The 12,698-nt window shown below is 56.8% G+C and overlaps 4 protein-coding genes across 4 annotated transcripts in view; all 4 read right to left on the bottom strand.

The window, feature by feature from the left end:
* Positions 1 to 1,936: 1,936 nt before the first annotated feature.
* Positions 1,937 to 2,254, bottom strand: VDAG_09503 (uncharacterized protein; the record flags this gene model as incomplete). The annotated part of the gene is made up of 1 exon (XM_009658464.1): positions 1,937 to 2,254. The coding sequence occupies one exon, from the start codon at positions 2,252 to 2,254 to the stop codon at positions 1,937 to 1,939; it is 318 nt and encodes a 105-aa protein (XP_009656759.1).
* Positions 2,255 to 2,968: 714 nt separating this feature from the next.
* Positions 2,969 to 4,014, bottom strand: VDAG_09502 (uncharacterized protein; the record flags this gene model as incomplete). The annotated part of the gene is made up of 5 exons (XM_009658463.1): positions 2,969 to 2,995; positions 3,137 to 3,201; positions 3,256 to 3,291; positions 3,348 to 3,815; positions 3,891 to 4,014. The coding sequence occupies 5 exons, from the start codon at positions 4,012 to 4,014 to the stop codon at positions 2,969 to 2,971; spliced, it is 720 nt and encodes a 239-aa protein (XP_009656758.1).
* Positions 4,015 to 5,170: 1,156 nt separating this feature from the next.
* Positions 5,171 to 6,980, bottom strand: VDAG_09501 (1-phosphatidylinositol-4,5-bisphosphate phosphodiesterase delta-3; the record flags this gene model as incomplete). Its single annotated transcript, XM_009658462.1, has 2 exons — positions 5,171 to 5,532; positions 5,585 to 6,980. 2 exons carry the CDS (start codon positions 6,978 to 6,980, stop codon positions 5,171 to 5,173), a joined length of 1,758 nt encoding a protein of 585 aa, XP_009656757.1.
* Positions 6,981 to 8,620: 1,640 nt separating this feature from the next.
* The window catches only part of VDAG_09500 (keratin-associated protein 10-4), a gene marked incomplete at both ends in the record, with an annotated part of 6,988 nt that continues 2,910 nt past the window's right edge, over positions 8,621 to 12,698 (bottom strand). Inside the window, one exon of the mRNA XM_009658461.1 lies at positions 8,621 to 12,587. Within this exon, the coding sequence (XP_009656756.1) occupies positions 8,621 to 12,587 (3,967 nt within the window). The remainder of the gene's footprint in view (positions 12,588 to 12,698) is intronic.

Genomic DNA, 12,698 nt, shown 5'->3' with positions numbered 1-12,698 from the left:
GTGATGAGAGGCGAGATGTGATTTATAGGATGCGAAAATGTGTCTTTTTATATTTTCCAGAACCCCTTCCAGCACGTGCCCGAGACTCACTCCCACGGCAGCCTGAGAAGGCTCACGATACCTTCACACGCTCGTGCCAGGCACTCCTACAACTTGGGTAAGTTGGGACATCATGGTATGCTCGATCAGGCAGGTAGTCGAGTGCATGATGGGTCCTCGGTTCGTAATGCGACTCACGATGCAGTTGTCGGCATGGGGCTGGGAACTTTTGTAATTGGAACTTTTGTAGTTTGGAACTTTTGTCAAGCCTTGCCGCGCCTAGATAGCACTTTTTTCTGCGTTCGTGTTGCACAACAGGGGCTAGACTCAACGATCCAGCTGGTTAGCTGGGGCTTCCACGATGACGCCTAACGTGCGATTGGCCCGCGGTATACTGATGTGAGTCTGAGGCGCGAAATCTTCGAAAGTCATCTGTCAGGCTGGCATGGATTGTCAGTGCTTAGTGCGCCCGCGCAGGCTGGCCGCCAGTCTCTTGATGGATTTGAGGATGTACACAACTCACTCAACAACAGAGACACATCCAATTAGATTATCTCATGTCAGCAGAAACACTTTCTAACCATTCGTCTTGACTAGAATTGATTGCCGTTGTAGACGCCTTGTCAATACATCACTCGTCCATCATTCTGCAGCTCTGCGACCTAGAGCATCTGGACTATCGATATGCTACAAACTAGAACTCAAGCATGGCGAAGTCATCATGCAGATTTCGTTTATGATTCAATCATCGGATACCCATGTAGGTCCCCCCATTGGAAAGCTTGAAGCCACGATCCTTCAGAATTACCGCTGCGCGCGGTGCGATTAAGATTTCACCGCTTGGCGATGCTCGTCTAGCAAGCGACCTTCCTCTTCGGCACTGCTGTGCCCTTTCCCTGCATATCGGCCTCCCACAACCGCAAGGCACAGCTGAAGAACGCAATCACACGGACGTAGGGCAGCGGCGAATTTGGCTTCTTGTGGGCTCGTCTTCGCGGCCGATTGGCAGTTCGCACACAGCAGCCAATCCTCTACCAACCCTAGGCCGTCTGAACTGAGATTCTATAGACACGATCGCAAATCCGGATCAGGCCGAGCGGAAGCCAATCTCAGATAAGCTTTCCTCGCCCCGACCCCACGATATCGACCAAACGCCCGCTGTGTATGCCAAAACAGTCATGTGGGGGAAAGACGGGTCAGAAGGGCCTTAAGGGCGACTTAGCCGTACGGCTGCTTTGACTGTAGTACATGACTTTTGACCTGCTGCCTGGCGGAGATCTAACATCTTCAGCTGACATGTTCAGAGACCCCGGGCCCAGAACGAACCCCTGGTTCATCTGACGGGCGCAAGCCGTGATTCCGGAGGTTTGGTCCGTCGCTCGGCGTCACACAGCATAGGATTTCCTGGAGGGCTATTCATCAAATATTTCTCCCCTCGTAGAATTCTAGCCTCCCTCCTCCCACTTCGCCTCCGTCCATCTTCCTTTGTGCCTTGTGATTTCAATCGCCCATTATTATGATTTGACCATGATACCATCGTGTTGCTTCCTGCCTTGGGCCACATGTCATGTTTGACCAGGCTCCCACAGATATCATTTGAGCTATAATCCTAATTGCCTTTGGGGGGCGGGAGGAGGGGGGGGGATTTACTGTACCGCCCCTTAACTGCGTGCCAGCTGTCAGAGACCAAACCGGGCTCTTCTAGCAAGTCAGTGGACAGAATTCATACGCCCTTGATAGCGGCAACCCTCATATCCGGGAGAAGGGCCAAATTGCCATAACAAGTCAGACGAGATCTGTGGCAAACTCATGACCACAGGAGGAATTATTTATCGGACAAACACCTCAGCCTGCGGAGAAGAAAGGAGCCTGATAATGAGTGTTGCAATTTTCACTGTTACTGCAAAAGACTGCCCTTTCGACCTCCATCCTGTGGTCGGAAATTGAGTATCCCGTCCTCGTCCGCCTCTAGCTTTGCTGTCATGGTCTTTGCCAATCTATCCAGAGCTCCCGCGTTCTCTAGCTCAGGCACGCGCACCTTGTCCCACCCACTCAAATTATGCACCAGCAATGCGAAGCTCGAGTCCTTGACGAGGCTGTCCTTTCGTGTTGAGATCACGGTAAAGGCGAGGAGAAGTGTGACACATAGCGTCTCGAGGGTAATGACTGTCATCCAGGCCCAACGTACGTTGAAGTAAACTTCCTCTGTCAACATTTCCCCCCCCCCAAAATCATCCCTTCAATATTATCGCCGTGCTCTTTGCTCTGTATGTGACTGTCTAAGGTCTGTGCCATATTCCAGATGGCGGTCCTAAGCCCGTTGAGTAGTATCCAGGCGCTCAAGGGATTTTTCAGGACGTATTGTTCCTGACTAATTCCTTCTATTGAGGAGGACGAGTCAGATGTGAGGCTACTGAGAATTTCTTTCAGGAAGAAAGCAACCGTATCCATGACGTAGTCCCGAGACTGAGGGTCGAGCACCATCTCCGCGTTTGTTGACGGGGCCACCCAGTACACGCTGTCGTCGCGGTCGTCGAGATCGCGTCTTCGAAGCGGCTCTGTGGACCAGGGCAGGTAACGCCTGGTGGTCCAGTCGTCTGGTGCTGAAGTATGTTTCGAGTACGTCTTAGCGCAATAGTAAAACAGAACACGGTGGACCTCAACATCTGGCGGCCTACAGAGGTGGAAAAGGATGTAAACCTAGTAGTCAGGATATTTGCGCCCGCCACTATTGTCCGAATCGGTCTCTCCTGATCTTGTCCGCCCGACGAAAGCTGCGTCAGATTTGCAAGACCACGAAAGGCTTTGGTTTGTAAATACAGAGGGTTTTGGACGGAGCTTGGCCGCTCCTCCTCATGGCTATTCGCCAAGCCACGGAAGACCCAGCTCACGTTGGAACGATATGGGATGTGGTCTCTTGCTTCCTCACTTAACACCAGAATACCATAGGTGTCCTCTGGAATGTTGTAGGTGCAGTTTACTTTCCATATGGCGCTGTCTTGAATTGGGCCGTCAGATGTGAGTGACGACGCATACTGCTCAATGGGGCTGCAGGTGCGTGTTGTGTTGTAGGTAACGTTGTCGATAAGTTACTTACGCACATACCCAGTGTTGTGTATTCTGGCCACCGGCACGATCCGCCAATGCAGAGAGAACTCAGCACTGTTCCATTTTTAGTTATCCCGCGTATCATGTTCGAGGCAAATTGCAGGCGACTCATAGGCTCCACTCCCTCAAGGGCTGCTGAATCATCTTGCACAAACGTCAGAGACTTCGCTTCCTGACCGGTGCCTAGCCTCAAGACTTACTTTGGGTCGTATACAAGACTTTGGATGTATAATTTGTAGCGTATGCCAGCTCAGGAACAAGACTATAGTCTATAGCCTCCCGTGTGTGAATCTCCAGGACCTGCTGCACACTCGGACCGATGGCGAGCGAGAGGATGGTCGTGATAGCGAGCATTGAGATGACCATGTTCGCCTTGCCTAACATGAAGAGGGCCTGGAGGGAACCCCATGGTCCCCGGCTCGCTTTGTCGATGAGGTCCAGATGGTTTAGCCTGTGAGCACGATTTTGGAAGTGCCGCCACTTTAGCTGGCTGAGGCACGATGCGATGGGGACCGTAATCGCGGTCCGCGAGGCGGTGGCTATGATGGCAATATACGTGTTGGGCTCGATGTTTAGGAACCCATGCCACGACAGCCGCGGCGACTGGTCGATGGAGCCGAGCATCATGAACAGCAGGCCGCAACCTGTGATGCTGACCATGCAGCCGGCTATCTCCCACCACCAGCACCAACTTCGGAGCCAGGCGTGCTGCTTAGAAGGTTGGCGGTTTGATCAGCGCGGACTCTCGATCGTGGTTGACAGCTCCTCGTCTGCTGGGAGGAGAGACGTAGTTGCACTGTGCGTGCCAAGACGCGTCGGCGATGCCGACATTCGCCGGGCCAGGGGCTTTCGGGGGTGGTAATGCATGGCGTATCGAAGGAAAGTCTGAGCGTGTTGGGGGTGAACTGGCCCGTCGGTCATCTTGTAGCAGTAAAAGATCATGAATTGATGTCAAACGATGGCGCCCAACACCCGCAAGAGACAGCCTGATGGGGGGATACTTAAAAAAACCCGTCCGCCTCCAGCTTTGTAAACACCAATTACACGTGTGGCACACTTGTCAGCACCAAGTTGGTGGCTGGAGCAAGATGCATCACTGGTAGGCCCGTATATGGCCCGCAGATAGCAAGGCCTTTGGAGAGGCGAGCCTGGTCTGCCGTCTATACCGATTGTTTCGTATTTCTGCACTTCTGCTTCAGCAAAACTTGAACGCGACCTCGGACTGGGAGGCTGGAGCGTTATCATACCCTCCATCATTGTCCATCTGCAGCGCGGGTTACACGACTCCACATAACTGCTGTGTCCCTCTGTCGAGGTTGTTCAGCAGCATAGTCACCTGGCCCTTCCGCATGAGGAGGGTTGGCGCGGTGCTACCTTACGTGCATATTGCTTTTCATCCATGGGAGCCTCGTTTGTCTGCGCATAATTCATTTGATGACATCAAAATGTCTACGCGACTGGTATTGCTAGACGGTCTAGCAAAACCGGCCGCCGACAAAATGATCTCAAACTCGCAGAACGTGATGGCCTGCGGAGACTTAGAATGGGGGGCTAATTAGGGCCTATGGGCTACTAGAACGTGTATAAAAGGGTTGCAGAGTGCAGAATTGTCATGTATTTCGACTCTGTACGCATCCATTTCAGCGGACCCTAAGTGAGGAAGACCTTCTAAACCCCAGCCTTCACATCAGCTCTATGACCCGAAGAAAGTCACGCTATTCTCTGTCCGATAACTCTCACGGCTGTCCGAGCACACGAAAAGACGGTCTCCACAGCCATGGCAAGGCCAGACTTGAAGATGCCGGGACCTTTCTCCTAGACTCGGATGCAAGTAGTCGTCTTGACGAATGACTTGTGCGATTTCCGCGCTAGATTAGAAAGCAAGTTTCACAGGCGCTCCCTGCTTTCTTACTGACAAAGTCACAAGGCACAACACCTCAAACCAATTCTGCAGAGACATTTCATTCCACCACATCGGCCGTAACTCGTGACTCGAATCCAAACCCTGCACAGTCCCCCCGAATCAGTCCCTGCCGAAAAACGTGCCCAGCCCGTCCTTGGCGTCGACAATCTCGATCCTGACGAGCAGCGCACACTTTGTCTCCTGCCCCTTGAGGTCGAGCATGCGGATAAAGTTCCACTCGCCCGTGGCGTAGAGCAGGCGCACGGCGGCGACGGCAAAGATGGGGTTCGACGCCCACGAGTCGTCGCTCTTGACGAGCATGCGCAGGAAGACGAGCGGGTTGTCGTCGTACTCCCACTCGAGCACCTCGTCCCAGACGGGGTCGTTGGCGGGCGGGTTCTTGTCGTCCTTGTGCAGGAAGCCGAGCTTGTGCTGCCTGTAGCCGGCCGTCTTGCGCTTGGGCGGCCTGCTCGTCAAGTCGTCTGGGTGCACGAGGGTGCAGGTGAGGGTAGGGCTTGATGTCGTCGGGGGCACGGCCGTCGGGGAGCGGCACGTCCGAGGCGCCGGCGACGTGAAGACGCAGCTTCTTCCTGCGGTGCTTGTCGGTGAGCTGTCCGTCGCCTCCCGATCGAATGGCGGGCGGTTTGAGGACATAGCCATCGGTGCCGCTGAAGAGGGCTTCGTTGATCTGCATGGCGGCGCCAAAGGTCTGCCAGTTGAGGGCGCAGATCTGGGCGCCGACAGCCCAGAAGGGCACGGGCTTGAGGTTGCGCGACGAGATGCGCGTGCCCTTGGGATAGACGCGCATGAGATGGCGGGCATTGTGGTTGGCAATGTGGGTGCTCTGCGCCGGCAGGTGGGCACCGAGGCCCGACTCGGACACGTTGATGAGGTGGTGGTGGGGGCCGACAAACTGGCCGCCGGGGTCGAACCACGAGTTGTTCGGCGGCTTGACCGACTGGGCGTAGACACCGAGCTCCGATAGCTCGGGAATGATGACGGCGGAGGGGGCGGCCGTGTGCTTCTTCTCGTGCCAGACCTTGCGGGCGGCCTTTTCGTCCGCGTCCTCGTCCTCGTCATCGCTGCTGCTGCTGCTGCTGTCCGAGTCAGCCTTCTCGTCGGGGTAGTGGTACTCGACAATGACGGCAATCTTGGAGCCCAGCTCGGCGAGGGTGACGTGTTCGCCGGACCCTTCCTGCTCGCGGTGGCCCTCTTCGCGGATGGCCTTGCTCAAGAGGCGGTCGCCGAGGACCTCCTTCATAATCTCGACGAGACGGCGCTGACCGTGGGCGGCACAGTGGTTCTCGAGGGAGAGGATGATGGGAGCCGCCTGCCATCCGGCCTCGGTGTGTTTCCTGGCCTCCTCTGTTTCTTCATCATGCACGTCGCGAATGGCCTCACAGACGGCGCGGAAGGGAATGTTGGAGGTCAGCGTCCAGCCGTGTGTGACCTTTGGCTCGTCCTTGTTGTCGCTGTTATCCCAAGCGTCAATCTCTACGCAGCGCGATCCCGCCTTGAGGGCCGTCTCGTACGCCGTCGCACACGAGTTTCCGTAAAGCTGGTGTGCCAGGAGGTACGTGTTGTGGCTCGAGCTGACAAAGTAGTCTGGCAGCGGGTAGGATCTGTCGGTGACCTCGGCGGGGACCCTGATGTGCGGTCGCACGATGAGGTCGCGCAGAGCTGGCCCGACGACGTCTTCAGTCTCGAGGTCAACATCGCTCGCGGGCAGGATGCCGTGCTCGACAATGTAGGCCTTGAGGGCATGGCTGACGCGGAGGTTGTGCTTGAGGGCCGTGTCGCGAGCGCCGTGGCCTCCGCCGGCGAGGGTGCCGTTGCTCACCTCCTCGCCGTCGTCTTCTGTGTCGTCCTCATGGGTGCGGGCTGCAAAGGGGTTCAGCTTGGCCATGCCCGAGGTGAGGATCGACGCCATTGTGCGATGAGCAGGGGGGTCTGGCCAGCGATGACAGGGTGACTGCGGGGTTCCACTGTGGGATAGATGATGGTAGGTTGGGGCAGAGGGATGTGACAGGTGCAGTGAGGTTGGCGGGATGGTATGGACTGATGAATGCAGTGAAGAGGATGCGGAAATGCAGGTGTTGCAGTGAGGTTGATGATGGTGACGATCAGGCCGGCGACGATCAGGGCAACGATCAAGGCGACGAGATGCCGAGCTGGAGCCTCGCAACACGAGGAAGGAGGGGCTACGTCAGGAGCTCTTGCTCTGGCTGAGCTTTGTCCAATCATGAGGTCGCATTCGACTTTGGTACGTACCGGCCGCGTGTAGGTCTTGGCAGCTGTGGGCAGCTGATGGCCTGGCTCTTTGATACAATAGTTTTCATCATCAGCGTATAATTATGATACGATGTAGAAAGAGACCGAAGAGCCTATGCTCTTGATGTTTCCTAAGAGACAGTCAATTCCAGCCCGATGGGCGACCCAGAGGTGGCAGGTAGCACAGCGTCGTCTTGCCAGGGGGTACACAGCGGGTACACAGAAAGGTACCTGACACAATAGTGGCATTTTCAGCGCCTTGTCTTGATGGCTTCCACCCCATATTATGCTGGGAAGGCCTTTACCTCTGTCTCCAACATGCTGAAGTACCAATTTTCATCAAGACAATCACCTGTTCATCGAGAGACTGATCTGCCGCTACCCAGGAAGTGTAGAGACATAGCTATCGATCTAGAGACCCATGATAAGATCCCCCTTCGTCAAAAATCCTATCCTTTTACTAAGATTCTCATCGCCAAGACTCTGCTTCGTGGCGGCGACCGAACGACCTATTTCTGCCATTGTTTGGGTCTCACAGTTGGGTGCACAAGTGTCGATCTGGATGGTTGTCTCCCTGGGTAACGTTAATTCTGTTATCTAACGCTAGGTACTTACACTGTCTGCTCGGGATGGGTGCTCAGGACGAGGCCCTAGGACCTCCTCTCAGCGGACAGGTGCATCGAATAAGGAACTTGTCCAAGGACTTGTAAGGTCACGATCCCACCGTGGCATATGAGAGCTAACACATGTCTCGACTTCACTTATTCCCGAGTAGTCGACAGCAAACTTGCAAGTCCTGTAACTCCAGCGGAGCATCGGCCATGGGAGGTCAAGTGCGATGTGTCGGGTTTTCCCCCCCACGTTTACGAGGTTGCATCCAGCTTGTACGAATATCATAGCGTGACTATGAGATCCAGTAAGTGGTTCTCGTTTCGGGCCATTGCTTGGCTAGTAAAGTGATAATACATGTCAACAGCTGAAAGAATCACTGCAGTGTCTTCGGCATGCCTTATCCAAGGAGGCTGAGAGGGATTATAATCATTTAAACTGCTAGACGCGAGCCGACATGAGTCACTCGGCAGCACATGGCATGTCAAAGTAGATTGCAGTTATCCAGATTCTGGAGCTCCCATTCTCATCCGGGCAGTATAAAAATATAAATATCAAACTCAGTTCTTATCCTCCCATCAACAGAAACCAACTACTATAGAACATGCCCATCCATCCTCCAACCATTCATCATTTTCATAAGCACGTGAAACCAAGCCACACACTGGGCGACAGGTCAATCCAGCTGGTCTACAAGGGGACACAGGCTGAAAGGCCGCCACCGCTGAGCGAAACCACACACCGCTGAGAACTGGTGCAACCCAAGTTGAGGACAGGGATGCAGCCGTTTGGAAGGATGCAAATGTTCGCCGACGTGCTGCCAAGACCGAGGGAGACGCAGATGAGACCCGAGCCGCAATCCCCGTCGGCATCGCACGTCGCTGGCGAGTTGTTCGGCACGCACGTGTTCGGGCCCGTTCCGCTGATGGGGGCAGTGCATGTCTGGGTGGACGTGCAGCTAGGCGTGCAGACGAGGGGCTGGGGCGTCGTGACTTCGTTCGGCTCACACGTGTTCGGTCCCGTTCCGCTCACGGGTGCAGTGCACGTCTCGGTCGCGAGACATCCTGGGTTGCAAACAGGGCCCGTGTTCGATGTACTGGGCACGCAGGCCGTGAGACTGCCACCGCCCAGCTGGAGGCGGCATGTTTCGCCTGCATCGCAACCAAAGTTGGTAATGGGAGTACAGGCTCGTGGGAGGATACAGATGTCAGCAGAGGCGACGCCAACATCAGCCTCAACACAGATCAGACTGCCTGTGCAAGGGCCACCAGTATCGCCACATGCTGCAGGTGTGTTGTTCGGCTCGCAGGTATTCGGGCCTTCACCGTTGATCGGTGCTGTGCACGTCTCGGTAGCCAGACATCCTGGTGTACAAACCGGGCCTGTGTTCGATGTGCTTGGCACACAGGCCGTGAGACTGCCACCGCCGAGCTGGAGGCGGCATGTTTCGCCTGCATCGCAACCAAAGTTGGTAATAGGAGTGCAGGCTCGTGGGAAGATGCAAATATCAGCAGAGGCGACGCCAATGTCAGCCTCAACACAGATTAGACCACCAGTGCAGGGCCCACCAGTGTCGCCGCAGTTCGCCGGCGTTACCGTGTTCGGCTCACAAGTGTTGGGCCCGGTGCCGCTGACAGGTGCTGTGCAAGTCTCGGTGGCAGAGTCACAAGCCGGCGTGCATGTAAGACTAGCGGGAGGAGTATCGGGTACGCATGCCGTGAGGGTGCCGCCGCCGAGTTGGAGACGACAGGTCTCGCCAACGTCACAGCCGGTGTTGCTAACAGGGACGCAGAGACGCGGGAGGATACAGATATCGGCAGAGATGCCCCCGGCATCGGCTTCAACACAAATGAGCCCACCAGTGCAGGGCCCGCCTGTATCTCCACAGTTACTCGGGGTTACTGTGTTCGGCTCACAAGTGTTGGGCCCGGTGCCGCTGACAGGCGCTGTGCAAGTCTCGGTGGCAGAGTCGCAAGCCGGCGTGCAGGTTAGACCGCCAGGAGTATTCGGCACACAAGCCGTCAGACTACCACCTCCAATCTGGAGGCGACAAGTCTCGCCAACGTCACAGCCGGTGTTGCCGATAGGGCTGCAGATGCGCGGGAGGAGACAGATATCAGCAGAGATACCACCGGCATCGGCTTCAACACAGATGAGCCCACCAGTACAGGGCCCGCCGGTATCACCGCAGTTGGCCGGCGTATTGTTCGGCTCACAGGTATTAGGCCCAGTGCCGCTAATAGGCGCTGTGCAAGTTTCGTCAGATTCGCAGGCTGGTGAGCAGGTGAGGCCTGTAGGGGGAGTATCCGGAACGCAGGCCGTAAGGCTACCGCCTCCGACCTGAAGGCGACACGTCTCGCCTACATCACAGCCCGTGTTGCCGATAGGGACGCAGGCACGCGGAAGGATGCAGATATCGGCAGAGATACCACCGGCATCGGCTTCAACACAGATAAGCCCACCAGTACAGGGCCCGCCGGTATCGCCGCAGTTGGCCGGTGTGTTGTTCGGCTCACAGGTGTTGGGTCCGGTGCCGCTGACTGGCGCTGTGCAGGTCTCGGTCGAGCTGCATGCTGGCGAACAAGTCAGGCCGGTAGGCGTGTCCGGGACGCAGGCCGTCAAGCCACCGTCCCCAACCTGAAGGCGACACGTCTCGCCTGCGTCACAGAAAGTATTAAGAACGGGAACGCAAAATCGTGGCAGGATGCAGACGTCAGCAGAGATGCCGCCAACGTCAACATCGACGCAGATGAGCCCGCCAGTACAGGGCCCGCCGGTATCGCCGCAGTTGTCTGGCTGCGTCACGGGCTGACAGGTTCCGACACCGCCGGCGATGACGTCGCACTGGAAGCCTTCAGGACAATCACCTTGGACCTGGCGCTTCGCCCTGGGGATGCCCACGGAGACGGTGCAGGACTGCGGCACACAGACGGTCCCGACGCAGGTGGTGCCGGTTCCGCAGGCGGGCGTGCAGGTGGCGGGGACGTTAGGGGTGCAGGTTCCCGTGTTGCCGGTGGCGACGGTGCAGGTGAAGCCGTCAGGACAGTCGGCCTGGACTTGGCGCTTCATCGTGAACCTCGTCAACTCGGGGAGGGTGCACACCTGGGGAAGACACTGGCCGGTGATGCAGGTGGTTCCTGTCGGGCAGTCTGGCGTGCAGGTGTTGGGAATCTCGGGCGTGCAAGTTCCAGTGTCACCTGTGAGAATCGTACAGACCGAGCCGTCGGGACAAGTGCCCTGGGACTGACGCTTCGCCATCTTGAGAGTAGGCGCGGGAATCGTGCACCCGAGAGGCACGCACGTCGTGCCCACACACTCGGAGCCGGCTGCGCAGGTTGGGTTGCAGGTCTCGGGTGTTGTATCAGGCAGACAGACACTGGGACCACCACCAACGGGAACGGTGCAGAGGAAGCCATCAGGACAGTCACCCTGGTTCTGTCGCTTGCCAAAGCGACGGAACAGAGGCAGACTGCACGTGTTTGGCACGCAGATACCGTCGACGCATGTCGAACCAGCATTGCACGTGGGAGAACAGACGGGAGGGGTGACGACAGGTACACAGACACTGCCGATACAGTTGAAGCCGTCGGGACAGTCACCTTGGGTCTGTCTCTTGTTGATGTCGAGGGCTACTGTGCAGGTGTTGGGCACGCAGACACCGCTGACGCAGGTATTGTCACCTGAGCAAGCCGGGGTGCAAGTCTCAGGGTCCGTGAGATCTGGTACGCAGATGCTTGCGCCACCAATTTCAACGACGCAGAGGAAGCCATCGGGACAGTTACCCTGAGATTGGCGTCTACCGAGACGCAAGCCCACTTCGATGATGCAAGTCTGCGGCACACAGGCGTTGTTGACACAAGTCTGGCCTGTGGTGCAAGCGGGAGAGCAACCAGTCGGTGGCGTCAGGTCGGGGATGCAGACGGAGATGCCGCCTAAGCCGAGGGCGCAAACGAATCCATCAGGACAATCACCCTGTGTCTGTCTCTTGAGAACGTTGACGCCGATACTGATGGTGCACGTCTGAGGCACGCACTGTCCATCAACACAGGTGAAGCCAAGCCCGCAGGCTGGGTTGCACACTTCAGGGCCGAGATCAGGCACACAAGCGCCGACGCCGCCAATGTCGATGACACAGTTAAAGCCGTCAGGGCAGGTTCCTTGTGTCTGACGCTTCAAGACCCCGATGCTCTCGTTGGGAATGGTGCATGTGTCAGGAACGCAGATGTTGTTAATGCAGGTTGACCCAGCAGCACAGGTCGGGTTGCAGACATCAGGATCAACGGTTGGCACACAGACGCCAGTGCCGCCAGCGCCGACAGCACAGGTGAAGCCATCAGGACAGTCGCCCTGCTGACGCTTGCCGAGGGCCAGACCACTGACAGTGGGCAGGTTGCAGGTGGCGGGGACGCAGGTATTGGCGACACAAGTCTGGGTACTGCTGCAGGCCGGCTCACAGCCAGGGTTGGTATCGGGGATGCAGACGCCAACACCGCCGACACCGAGGGCACAGGTGAAGCCATCGCCACACTCGGGTTCGCAGGCGGGAGGCGTCACATCTGGCACGCAGACGGAGATGCCGTTGACACCAAGGATGCAGGTAGAGCCCTCTGCGCACTCGGGGTTGCACGTGGGCGGCTGGTCAGGCACACGAACGCCGCTGATGCAGGTCGAACCAGCAGGACAGCGTTGGGACGAATAGGGAAGACAATGAGCACACATGCGCCGTTGAGACACGTCTCCCTCGCAACGCAAACCCGGCTCGCACTCA

This window comes from Verticillium dahliae, genomic scaffold, assembly GCF_000150675.1.
Source record: "Verticillium dahliae VdLs.17 supercont1.26 genomic scaffold, whole genome shotgun sequence".
NCBI classification, from domain to species: domain Eukaryota; kingdom Fungi; phylum Ascomycota; class Sordariomycetes; order Glomerellales; family Plectosphaerellaceae; genus Verticillium; species Verticillium dahliae.
This window is presented reverse-complemented; position numbering and strand designations above follow the sequence as displayed.